General features: G+C 49.9%; 1 protein-coding gene across 3 annotated transcripts in view; it reads left to right on the forward strand.

The window, feature by feature from the left end:
- Positions 1-13,592, forward strand: part of EFR3B (EFR3 homolog B) — an 82,768-nt gene that overhangs the window by 23,857 nt on the left and 45,319 nt on the right. For all 3 annotated transcript variants that reach the window (XM_040496216.1, XM_040496218.1, XM_040496219.1), the window contains exons 2-3: positions 11,819-11,895; positions 12,896-13,023. In XM_040496216.1, coding sequence (XP_040352150.1) covers positions 11,819-11,895; positions 12,896-13,023 — 205 coding nt within the window. The remainder of the gene's footprint in view (positions 1-11,818; positions 11,896-12,895; positions 13,024-13,592) is intronic.

Genomic DNA, 13,592 nt, shown 5'->3' on the forward strand with positions numbered 1-13,592 from the left:
GAGGTTCTGAAAAATACTTAGTAAGAAGGTAGATACAATACAAAGAGAAGAAAATAGATCTTAACACTACATAGGATGATCCCAATTTCATGCATATATTTAAAAGTATGCCCTGGGGCGCCTGGGTGGCTCAGTCCTTTAAGCATCTGACTTCGGCTCGGGTCACCATCTTTCGGTTCGTGAGTTCGAGCCCCACATCGGGCTCTGTGCTGACAGCTCAGAGCCTCAAGCCTGCTCTGGATTCTGTGTCTCCCTCTCTGTCTCTGCCCCTCCCCACGCTCCCTCTGTCTCTGTCTCTGTCTCTCTCAAAAATAAATAAACATTTAAAATAATTTAAAAAAATAAAAATTAAAATATGCACAAACACCAAAGCAAAAACTAAAACACACTAAATTTTAGTTGGGGTGGGGCGGGGGGGGGAGCCACAAACGTAACAGGAAACTGAACAAGAAATAAGAGTGAGAATTACTTGCGAAAAATAAAAACATGCAATTGTATCTGCAAGAATTTTCATGGGGCGAGGGGGCGCCTAGGTGTCTCAGTCAGTTAAGTGCCATGATCTCGATGTCATGATCTCGAGGTTCTCGAGTTCGAGCCCCACGTCAGGCTCTCTGTTATCAGCGTGGAGCCCACTTCAGATCCTCTGTCCCTCTCTCTCTCTATGTGCCCCTCCCCCACTTGCACACAGTCTCAAAAATAAACTTTAAAAAAAAAGAATTTTCATGGAACGTTACGACCTATCAAATTAAGATGTCCACATTCTCTAACACAAATGAACGGATCTGAGAAAAGGCAGTCTGAACACACCCTAATACAGTGCCACCCAACAGAACTTTCTGTGATGATGGAAATGTCCCGTTATCTCTGTGCTGCCTAATGCAGAATCTACTAGCCACGTGAACACTTAAATACACTAAAATGTTAATAATCACAAATAGTGTGATTGCAGGTGATATTTCCATTCATTTTTACGTTTTCCTATTTTACACATGTACACACATGAGCACGTATTCCTTTTAAAATCAGAAACAAGAATAAAAAGGAAAAAGAGAAGGTAGAACCTTTTTGGTTTTCTTACATGTTTCCCCTTTGGAAAGCTGTGGATTTTTCTCTCTGTGGATTCACCTATACTTACCAGCTGTCTCTGCCTCTAGAGATCCAGTTCAGATCTTGCCTCTTCCAGGAAGACTTCCTGGACTCATTAAACTGCCAGAGATTTCTTCAGGCTTATGGACTCCTTTGTTTCATTGTGACACATCATGACCTTTAAATGTGTGTGGTCTCAACTGGAGAGTAAATTCCTCGATGGCAGAAACTATATATTTTAAACTTCCTCCTCTTCCCCACCGCACCCAGCAAGCACAAGTACTGTGCAATGTGCTGGGTCAGTTAGCATCAGCTGGACACAGGCCTGGCCCTCTCCAGAGGCACTTGAGTCTACACCCCTTTCTCTCCGAACTTTGTTCTGTTTCCTCCAATTCATCTGGAAGGGGTGTCTATGCTATCAGCCCTGGGTGAAATTTTATTGTAAATTGCTTAAATAGAATTAGTTTGTTTTGGTAAGGGCGATCCAGGTCAGGCCTTGCCTTTACAAGGGGATTATAAAGCTAAGAAAATAAATATGAACTATTTTGAGCCGAAAGGCATTTTTCTTGGTGAATGGGGAGAATGCAGTGGATGTTTCTAAAAAGGAAGCCAAGGGCCGGGAGAGGAGGTGACTTCTCTGGGTCTCACGCTGATCAAAGGCATTATACGTCACACCAGCTTTCCTCCAGGCCTGCTGGGCTCAGGATACTGTACTGCAGTCAGAGGAAAGAGACCTGAGGAATTTACAGTTTATCCGGGGGGAAGAAAATATGAGTCACTGGAATGACTTAGGCTGAGCAAGTGGTGGTAACAAGAATGTGAGGTGGTACAATAAAGCAGCTGACAGCGGGGACGGTAATCCCTGGAGCTGGGGTGCTATTAATGGAGGTCATTCAAGGAGGACCTAGCAGGTGTTAGTCTGTGACTCTCCTGCCTCTTCACCATCTCCAGCTTCTGCCCGGTCCTCGTCACCCCAGCCCCCTCTCATCTGCAGCCGTGGGGCTGTCCATAACCGGGGGGCTCCCCCTGTCTGCTCCTCTGTAGACCCCCCCTCTCTTCTTACAGCTGGCATGGCCTCTGGCAGCTGGGCCAAGCAGTCGCAGGAGTAAAGCCTGGGGGAGAGGCCTGCCTACCGCCCCCCGGGGGGGCATGCAGACCAGAGCACGCACCCCCCCACCCCTTTATGGGCCATCCCCTGTTGAATACAAAGTGGAAGTGATGACATCTAATGTAGTGGCTAGCCACACTCACTGCTTGGCTGTGAAACTAAACCCAGCAACAATTTGCCTCAAAAGTATACAGAGAATGACGTGAAGCAAGGAGACCGGCCAAGTGGCATTTACAAGGACTGGATATCAGATGCCAAGGAGGCATCCTAGCACAGTGGCTGTGGCAAAAGAAAGCACGGGATAAACCTGAGAAATTGCTGAGGATATATTTTAGGGAAAGTGATGGGAGAATTAGAGAAGCCCTATGGCAGAATGTCATGTGCTGTGTTACCTTGGGCAGGGCACTTAACCTCTCTGATCCTGCTTCTTTATAAAATGAGGATACTCATTTTATAAAGTACTACATACTTTATTGCATTGTTAGGAGTATTATAGTAAATATTTGTAAAGTACTTGGTGTGGTGCTAAGCACAGAGAAAGTAGTAAACCCTGGTGTGTGTGTGTGTGTGTGTGTGTGTGTGTGTGTGTGTGTGTGTGTGTTTTAATATTAAAGATCAGCACATGAGAAGCTGGGGCAGTGATGAAGGACAGGAAGGACTCCAAGGGAATGAACACTGTATCTCAGGGGGCCTGGCAGATGATTCTGTGTTAATGGGACCCTAGATGTTTTAAAGAATGATGTATTTGGTGTTTGAGGTTTTCTGTTTGTTTCAGACTCCCAAATGCCCTGGTTAGTGGGTGGCCCCTATCAAGGGGACAGATCAGTAGAGGAGACCGGATCAGGCAAACAGAGCAAAGGAGAAACAGGGCTGCAGAGCGTAGGAGTTGCAGGGACACAGATGCTGCTGGCAGGGAGCTGAGAGGTCCAGAGTCCCCAGAGGCTGCCAGCAGCACTGAGATAGGCCCACACATGCTGGGCAGCAAGGAGCTGGGCCAGTGCTTCTGCCCCTGGCTGTGTGCCCGAATCACAGAGCGACACCTCTGGCCCCTCCTGAGATTCAAAGGTGATTCTGATGAGCAGTCAGGGCTGCAGCCACAGGTCAAGGTGGGGCGGGGGGAGGGGCAGTGTGTGGCAGGGGCAGGGCACGGGGAACCCTGACTCCAGGCTGCCCGCCCCCTCACTACCCCCCCCCCCCACCTGGAGGGAGATTGGCTCTGCGAGCTTAGCCTCAAGAGGCACAGGCGGTGACAACCGCAGAAGATGGGCTGGAGCCAGTGGTTCTCCAACATGCCCATTTCCCTGGGCCCTGCTAGGGAACAGAGGTCTTTTGCTAAATGCCTTGTCCTCCCCTTACTGACTCTGACATTCGTGATTCCTTTTCTGCCCAGTCGCACACTCATTCTTCATTCAGCAAATATGTACGATCATCAGCCCCCGGCCCCAAAAGATTAGACCCTGTCCAGGTTCTGGGATTCAGCAGGGACAAACAGGCAAGGTTCCTGCTCTCCAGAAACTTACCTGCAAGCGGGGGAGACAGAGTGCAGACACATAGAAAGTGTGTCAATTGGTAACAAGTGTTGTGAAGAGGAATGAAGCAGGGGTAAAAAATCTGTACAATATGGCTCGTACAGTTAGGGCAGAATCAGCCACAGGGAGATGGCAGAAAGGGAGGGGTAGAGCCACTGGGGCAGGTCTAACTATTCTTAGAGTTTTCAAGTTCGAGGAAGCCACTGAAATCCTGTCATCGGACACTGTTAATCCCTACTGATGTGATTTCTCAGTAACCAGAGCAGCTATATATTAGTGAAGTTGGCCATATCATTTGTCCTTCTCTTTCTTAAAATAGGTATAAAAATATTAAGCAAGACAGGTCCCAGAGACAGAGGAGGACCCTTAATAAATTTATGTTTAGCTTCATGTGGTTGGATCTGCTAGACGTGATCCCTGGAGAGTACGAGGGAGCCCTAAGGGAAAGTACTTCTGCCTTAAAAATAAAATGACTCAGGATGTAAAAGGTTCTTTTACAGGCACATGGCGGTGCGTTAAACCCCACCTACTTCTATGTACTAACATTAAGAATAAGTATTATCAGTAGCGGGACTAAAAATATATATATAAATGTGTCACTGAATCTCTCGTGGCAATGAGCTGTTTTCACATTCTTTTAAACGTCTTCTGTTCTTTGGTTTATTTCCCCAGCTGGGTTGTGGCTACTTTGAATCCATTGTCTTCTGGTTGGAAGCTTTCTAGCGGTGCCTGTGGGTTCCCATCACCCCCTGAGCTGCTTTGGCACCTAGAGGCCAGGGCTCCTGACCAAGCCCCGCCAGCTCTCTCCCTTATGAGAGAGGCGACTTTCATCTCCTGCATTCGGCTCTGATTACTTACCCAGGAAGTGCAGACTGCTGCTCAAGGCTTTCTGCCCTCTCGCTGAGATTCCAAAAAATCTCTTTAGTTATATGACTGGTCCCTTTCTAACCCTGAGCAGATAAGACGGTACATAAATAGCATTATGTTTCTTTTCCTCAGTGATTCTTTCTTGCGTTTCCTCCAATCAGGATAGGGTCAGCTATACGGCTTCAGAATTGTCCACCCCTCCTCTTTTGAAAGTTACCTCTGGTTGCTTAAAAATAAACAAAAAAGCAATTAACTTTTTCTATACCTCTTCTCTGCCCCAAAAGAGCAAGCCTATTAATTTTGCTTCTCTACCTAATTTTCCTTAAAACCGGGTATGTAAAGGGTTAAAAAAAGGCAACAAAAAACTCCAAGTCCAGCATAGCAGATCAGTTTACAGACACTTGTATACTGGTTTCCTCATATAAACACTCTACCCCTGAGCCATGCCTCCATGATTCTACTGTTAGAGATTATTTTGTTTAGCTTTTAGGGCTTTTTAAAAAGATGCATATGCCCTCTGGAAGACTGTTCATCAGCTGTTAGCATCTTGTGAATTAGATAATCAGATCACTGAAGCAGACAATTTTGATTTTCAGCAGGGTGCTAATAAGGGCATGTTCCTGGGACCGAAGTGAGCAGCCTGAAGGTCCCAAATGCCTTAGTTGGAGGGCTTCAGGGAAGGTGAGAGAAATGAGGAAAAGGTGAAATGCTTTACAGCGAAGTAGAGGGAGGGGAAATAGGAAGAAAGCGTCAGAGGGAAAAGACAAGGCAGCCGTCTTCGGGGGAGCCCTGCCTTTTGCTCCTCCTGCCCATTTGCCCTGAGCCATCGGATCCTGTCTGAAAGCACTCGCGGTCAGGTCTGGGCCGACGAGCCTCCGAGCTCCAGCCTTGGTGTCTCTCACAAGCCCTTGGCCTCCTCACCAACTGCCTGCTAGACGCTGGCCCACCTGATGTCCCCCCCTTCCCTGGCCACAGCCACCCGTGTCTTTCCGGGTCGGTGGAGGGTGTTGCTGGCCTTCCGTCATTGTACCTGAAAGCCTGCGGTCCCACGTGGTACCATCCGCCTCTCCCCCCTGCAGAGCCCCTCCAGTCCGGCTGATTCTGCCCCTCCCTCTCCCATCCGGATAGCATCCCTCACTGCAGGCATTTACCCTCCAACCTGGGGCGATCCACTCACTCATCTCTGCCTTAAATCTCCGTGTCCGGTCCTGCGTGCCACCTCCAGGTTGACGGTCACTGTCACCCACTGCTCACTGCTCCCAGAGCTCCCTGGTAACGCAGGCAAAACCTAAACTTGTCGGCCTGTTGCTTAAAGCTGTCCTCAGTCTGGCCCAGCCTGCTCCCCTGTGTCTTTCCCTCAAGGGAGTTGAAGAGAGAGGATGTCGAGGGCCAAGGTATCCCTTAACCCCCACCCCAGCCCCCTGGGAAGGAACCATGACCGTCTTCATTTTTCATGTGAGGAAACTTGGCTTTAGGTGAGGGAACTTATTCAAGGTCAAACAGTCGGAAGTGGGGAGAGCTGGGACTTCAGCCTAAGCCTGTCTGACCCGTGAGCCCAAATTCTTAACCACTGTGCCGGGTGCCTCGAAGACTCAAAGTGCGGTCCCTGGTCCAGCAGCACCGGGGAGCGGTGTGGTGGGGATGCAGGCTTTCAAGCCCCGGCCCTGGGGGCTCAACCAGGATCTGCACGTCTGTAAGTTCCCCACTGGCGTGCACTTCACAATTGGAGATTTTAGGGAAGAAAAAAAAGCGTTCCTTACCCTCTGAGGCCTGGGTCTGAAAATCAAACTGACAAAGACAGGGGCACTTGGGTGGCTCAGCTGGTTAGGCATCCGACTCTTGATTTCGGCTCAGGTCATGATCTCACGGTTCCGTGAGTTCAAGCCCTGTGTGGGGCTCTGCTTGGGATTCTTCTCTCTCCTCCCAGTTTCTCTCTGCCTCTCCCCCACTCATGCTGTGTCTGTCTCTCTCAACATAAATAAATAAATAAACTTAAATAAATAAATAAAAATAAACTGACAAAGATTAGCGGGACAAAAGCACATACGTTTGAAATTTTACACGGACATGGGGGCCTTCGCTACAGAACACGACCCCAAGATCTGAGAAGAGCAGGACGCTTTCATACCTTTTAGGCAAAAAAAAAAAAAAAAAAAAAAAATCGAACCCAAGAAATTTGTGAAGAATTGACAAGACAAACGGGTTGGGGATGAAAGTGATGAAAATGGTAAATGGTGAAGAATTAACTAGGGAGATATGGGTTAGCTTAACAAAGTTTGTTTGCAGATTCCTCTGGTGCCTTCTCTGCCTGCAAAAGGAGATTCTCCTGCCTTTCTGCAGAAAAGGGGGAGTTTTTTCCTACATTTATTGCTTCTTGATTACCTTCAGGTCAAAATACATTTTATGTCAAAGAGGCATATTTGGGGGTGACGTATTGTGCTTTCCTCCAGGGCACAATGCCTTGGTGGTTCTTCTCTTTCCGTCTAAGCCTCTGGCTCTCCCAGCTCCGTGGCAGTGCTAACCCATCCCCTCCCTGGTATGGGAGTTAAGAACATCGTGGCCTCTGGAAGTAGATTTTGGGGGTTCAAATCCTGGGCTGCCACTTATCAGCTGTGTCGCTCTAGGCAAGTAACTTAACCCTTTGCTGCCTCAGTTTCCACATCTGTAAAATGGGGATAAAATAGTGCCATCCATGGGTTGTTATAAAGATTTAAGGAGCTAACACTTGTGAAGTGTTTTAGCACACTGTGCCTGACATGTGAGGAATAAAGCACCCACTGTGTGTTTCACCCCCACATCTTGCTTGTCCCTCTTTTGAGAAGCCCTTCCCCTGACCGTCAAAGCTCTAGGTGATCTCGCCTTTTCTAGATTCCGTGGCAAATTCCCTAAGAATTGTATCTTAGGGAAAATCTTTTCTCTTATTATATTGATGAGGAAACAGTCTCACAGATAAAACGGCAGAACCAGGACTTGAACCCAGTACTTTTCAAATCTAAAATTAACTCTGTTTCCAATGTGCTACGTTAATACACTTTCTATCCCATTGTGGTAGGCCGTGCATGTGCCTTGGCAAAAGAATGTTAAAAGTATTCATCAAGGTGATATTTGTAATTGCAAAAAAAAAAAAAAAAAAAAAGAGAGGTTGGCTTGAACATATGTCCACATATTCCTTTACTTTATGACTTTCCAGAGGCTGTAACAGGCTGATTTGCACTGTGAATCTGGAATAGGGAGATTTGATATGCACACTTTCACATTTCATATATTTGCTCTGTTTCATATATTTATTTGTCCTTAGACCCTTTTTCTGGGGGATTCTTGCTAGCGTCTCACAACCAGTGTGTCAAAGAACATGGTTTGGGGAAGGCAGCTCTGTTCTGCCTCCACCCCATGTGCTTGTCAGTTCACTGAAGTCTGTCTACCTTCACTTCCACCAGAGTGATGCCGGCAGGTTGGGTGTGAGGACCCAGGCGGAGGTCCCGCAGGACCAGGCAAGAGGGTCCTTGGCTTCACGCTGATGAGCCAGCAGGAGGCGAAAACAGGCATCTTTATTGAAGACGTAGAGAGAGCAGATATAGACGGACCATCCGTGAGAGTCGGAAAGAAAAGGGGCCCGAGTCTCGTCTCTCTTTGGGGTCTGGGGGTTTTTACTGAACAAAGATGAGAACCCAGGTGTCATTCCTTAGAGCCGGGGCGGCCTTGGCATCGAGATATCCAGCACCTGTGTTCTGGAACACGCATATGATGGCTTCCTCGGTCACCTGGTCCTTCCTTAGATGTTATCTATTCTAGAGAAATCATTAACTCTTTGCAGCACAAGAAGGACATTACCTTTGCATTACAAGGCATGTGTGGGGTAGGGTACGATGCAGGTCCTAGCAAGACTAGAAGCCCAAAAGGAAGCCACGCAAAACCCCAGCCTTTTCTCTCACTTCCCTGCTGTCTTCCTGTCTCAATGCATGACAGTGGCTGTGCCAGTGACAGGCCTTCTGAGGCCCAGTCCTGTGCATTCTCTCCAGTGACCCCCTTGCTTGATCTCGGCCGCACCTGACTCTGCTCTGTCGCGTGAGCCTCTGGCATGTCACATCTGCACTGGGGTTTGCAGAGTTGGTGCTGAGGCAAGAAGGTTCTCAGGGATGCTGGCTTTGGGAGGGTGCTGGCAGTCACTAGAGGTGGAGGTCAAGTTATTGTGACTGGCAAATACATAGAGCTGCCTTGGGCAGGTGGTACACGTTTCAGACCCACAGGTCAGTGCGGTTTGATCTGAAGGAACGTGCCTCGAGTCTCACTTCTCAGGCCCTTGGATGTCCGCTGGCCTTGGTCGCTGTTGCTGAGCAAGTGCTCAGCGGGGAAAGCGTGGCGGAAAGCCCCGCTCAGCAAGGGCTCAGCGGTTCTAGGCCCGGGGATGCAGAGGGAAGGACCCTACTGGTGAGCCTGCTGTAAGGGCTTGCAGCCATCAACTCACAACAGCCCTTTGACATTCTCGCCCAGTGTCCTTCCTTGCTCAAGGTCACACATCTGGGAAGCGGCAGGCAGTGCTGGGATTTAACTGGAAAAGCCATGCTGTCGACCACTTTGCCTCATACGCTCTCAAGGAGTCTGAGGAGGTTGGAAAGAAAAAACAGACTAGGAAGGAGCACTAGGGCGCAAGTCAGGAAGCATCCCCGGAGCAATGGCGGCTTTGCTGATAGGGGGTATCTGCTCTCCGCTCTTGTTCTCCGGGCCTCCTTACCTCTCCCTGTCTGGTGGGAAAGTGCCCTGGGACCTTGAATATGACTGGCTCCCGGCGGGGCCCTATCCTGCTGGTTCCTCCAGGCCTTTGTGCATGCCAGGGAGAGGCCCATCAGAGAAGGAGGCACTGAAGCATCCTGAGGTGCACCCCTTCTAGAACACAAAAGAGCAGGAGATCAGCAGGCTGCCTGGTTTCTACTGGGAAGAAACTGAGCCAGCGGGCCTGGCCGTGCTGCTGTAGTCAAGACCCCCAAACCCCCTTGGTGCCCCTGCACAGAGGTCTCTACCCTGAGTACCCAAAATGGGTATTGTCTCGACAAGTCAGAGTTTCTAACAACCGTGAGCTTGGCCTCTGTCCTGTGCAGGCCCTGCCGCATCGGTCTTCCAGAAATGTTTGGGGAAGGGACTGACACTGGGGCTTTTCAGTTCTCAGTTCTCCGTGTTGCTATTTTCTCACCCCCTTAAGACACAAAGGGCCCGTGTTCCTGTGTTCCCAGTTTGGGGGGTTTGGGGACGGTGAGGAAGGAGGCTGCCCAGAGAGCAGAGGGCACATCCTGGGGGCATCTTAGGAAGAAGCCTGCTGACAGCTGCACCTGGCAGAGGGCAGGGTGGCCTAAGGGGGGAAGGAGGACGGGTTTAAATCCCGGGCTTGGAGGCTCAGGATGGAGAACACCACCCCCGGAGCTGCTCCGTCGTGAGAACTGGCCCTGGATGCCAGCCAGCCAGAGCCCTAACGCCTCCTCCCAGGCGTGGGCAGAGAGGGGATGAGGAGATGCCAGGCCAGCCCAGCGAGCCTGACCCGGGAGGGCCTGGCTCTGCAGCCGTGGACCAGTTCTGCTGTCCTCCTGTCCCCTAGCAGGTGGGAGGCGGGGGCACGCAGCTACCCGTGGAGTGGGCGAGGGGTGTCATGAATCAGTCCTTCTTCGGGGTGCCCCTTGGCGTCTCCAAGATAGCACCCATTCCCTTGTATCCCAGTCACCCCTATGGCCCAAATCTCTGCTCCTTCCTCCTCCTGGCACGGCCGCCCTGCACCCCCTCCCAATCAAAATTCCCAGAGAGCCTCTTTTCTCCACAGCTGTAAAGCTCTTTGTGTGATTAAAGTAATTCCCACTAAAGTAAGTCATTCTTTTCTGAATGACCCATAGGCTTGATCCTTCCAGGGCGCATTTGCATTTCAACTGGAGAGTTTGTACAAGCAGAATTAAGCATTAATTAGATAGAATGAGGGAGCAATTATTTTTGGGGGGGGGGGGGTGGGGTTTCCTAGCCGGTCCCAGCCGGCCCCCCCCCCTCCCCCCCCCAGCGCCCCCCCCCCCCCCCGGCCCGCGCCCCCCCCATCCCCTCCGGGGGGGGGGGGGGGGTGGACTTTCCCAGGCCCTTCCCTTCCCTCCCCTCCGCTCCTCCCCAGAGTGCCCACTCCCCCCACCGGGCAGTGAGGGTTGCGGCTGGGATGCCGAAGGAGAGATCCCTGCAGCCAGAGGAAGGCTGGACAGCATCGGTTCCCAGATGGTTCAATTTCCTTTTCATTGAAAACTTTTTATGACCTTAAAAGAGTCAGTTTTTCATTTTCCCAAGGTTTGTTCTATTATTGCTGATTTCCTAACACCATCATTTGACAGCAGCAAACGACAAAGAGGTCATATCAAACAGTCTTCTAAACGGAATAGATTCAGCTTTCTAAAAATGTACCACATTGTTCTTAGTCTCTCGTTTAGCCACAGACTGGTGGACTCTTCATGGGGTGGGGGCCCGGCCTACGGGGCCACCACCCGGCTGGCCCCTGAGGCCCCACCCCCGAAACACCATGGTTTTCAAACACCACCGCACACCGCATTAAAGATGCATTTTCAAATGTTAATAATGAATGGTAATGTTAATTTATCATAGTTTCATCTAACATCCTGTAGTGGAAATGGCCCCAGGGGACAGGATGGCAGAGGGGATTGAGGAGCAGAGAATAAAAGAAGTAGGGAGTCCATGAGGGGCATTGGGAGGAACGAATTCCACCTTCCCAGGACACCGGCGAGATTCTTGGGCTGCGGGAGGAGGTTTATAGTCCTGCCCGAGAGAGGGAAAGAGAGAGAGAGAGAGAGAGAGAGAGAGAGAGAGAGAGAGAGTCCACGTGTGCACGCCTTCCTGCATGTCAGGGAACCGGGGAAATATATGTAGGGTAGCACCGGACCTTTGGGGAAGCTCCCACCCCTCCAAATGCTCCTCCACGGCCTGGCTTCGTGAACAAGAGCTGGTGTGCTAGCGTCAGGCTCCCATATGCCGCTGTCCTTGACCCCCAAGCAAAAGACACGAGGCGGAAAGGGCAAAGGTTTGGAATGTGTGCCAGTCGTGGGAGACGCCCAGCGCAGGGGCCCTGGCACTCTGGGGGAGGGACCTTTCTGTTTTCCACTTGGGTTTGGCTCCTTATGAGCCGCCTTGGCCTGGTCGCCAGGTCCCTTCAGCCTGCCTGGGAGGCTCTGCTCATGGGTGTTTCTTGCCATTACAGGTGTGTGTGGCTGCTGCGGTGCTCTACGCCCCAGGTACAAAAGGCTGGTTGACAACATCTTCCCTGAGGATCCCGAGGTGGGTCCCACCTCCGCCTGGCTTCACCCCGCGCTGTGTCACCCCATCCAGGGCTGCGAGGGGGAGGCGGGTCTCCCGGGCCTCCTGCCGCTGCGCCTGCTCAGACCCTGGTCAGTGGGGAGAGGCAGCCGGGGGCCTGCAAGCAGAGGAGGTCTGGATCTTTCTGGAGTCAGGATCTGCAGAGGGTTCTGGAAGCTTGTTTTGGCAAGCTTCGGGCCTTTGCTATACAATTGAGACGTCTTTCCCACTCATGTCTATCTGAGTGATGGTTCCTTGAACCGCTAACTCCCTTGATGGTTCTATGTCCCTGCCATTTAGCGTGAGTACTTCCATTCTCGGGTTTTGGCTCAGGAGCCCATGTCTTCTCTGTGGCTCCCTCTGGTACCTGTCAGGTGGTCTGGGTGTATGCACGCCGGGGGCCTGGCTTACTGGCTTCCAAGCTGCCACTCCCCACTCAGGCTACATTACGGGTCGTGTGGTTTTGGAAATGTCAGGATGTGACATATTCTCGACTTGCTCTCTGGAAATCAATGACAGCTTCTTGATAGACAGTTGAAGGGTCACATTTCCAGCATCCTCTGGAGAATTCCCTAATTGCTGCTAAGCTGCCCCCTCTTCCCATTCATGCCTTGGTGCTGGATATCCAGCATATTTTAATTCTGAATTGCTTTCAATGAAGCCTTATTATTCATACACACATGCATATTTATACATTCATGTATATATATACACATGCACACGCATACACACATACATATGTACACTTATACCACTATTCTCATTTATAGCTGGCATATTGTGGGCTAAGTTGTGCGTTCCTGGAAAGCAGGAACCATGCCTTGGTCATCCCTGTATCCCTGAAACCCACATGGGGGATTTGTCGCATACATAATGGCACTCTGCTAAATGATGATTAAGTTGGCATATTATTTACTTTTAGACTTGAACCCTTCTAGCCATGGAATGGCCACAGTGACACATGAGGGCCTGTCTTTTGCAGGATGGCTTGGTGAAGACCAACATGGAGAAGCTGACCTTCTACGCCCTTTCAGCTCCAGAAAAACTGGATCGAATTGGCGCCTACCTCTCCGAGAGGCTCATCCGCGATGTGGGTCGTCATCGATATGGGTAAGAAGTGTGAGAAAGTGAGACAGATACTTTCAGAAGTGGTATGACATTTTTAAGGCAAAACACAGGGTCCTTTTATGAACATGACGGTAGACTGGGTTATTGAACAGACTGAGAAAAAGGGGCCTGGGACTGAGGGATGGGCTGCATGGGTTCTTCCAATGGCAGGGTAAAATCTGATGCTGTTGCCAAGATGCGGGAAGAAGGAGATGTAGACTTCCTGGGAGCACCTCTTTTAGCATCCATGTACCCCTTGGGTCTCCATCTAGAAGCCCTCACGCGCAGTCTGGGACCTTGAAAAGTTAGTCTAGTCCAGAAAGTGCCATTATTCTCATTCAACCGATCAACCTACTGTCTTAAAAACCATCTATGGATGAGCCCTGTTGTATGGAAACCAATTTGACAATAAATTTCATATTAAAAAAAATAAATAAGCATTTGGAAAGAAAGAAAGACAGAAAGACAGAAAGACAGAAAGAAAGAGAAACCATTTACATTCTAGTGAAAAGGCAAGTTTAGGGGTAACTTGTCCATTAAAAATACACTTAAATGAAATATTTATCAATCTT

Source organism: Herpailurus yagouaroundi, unplaced genomic scaffold (assembly GCF_014898765.1).
Source record: "Herpailurus yagouaroundi ecotype Mexico unplaced genomic scaffold, PumYag 188, whole genome shotgun sequence".
NCBI lineage: Eukaryota > Metazoa > Chordata > Mammalia > Carnivora > Felidae > Herpailurus > Herpailurus yagouaroundi.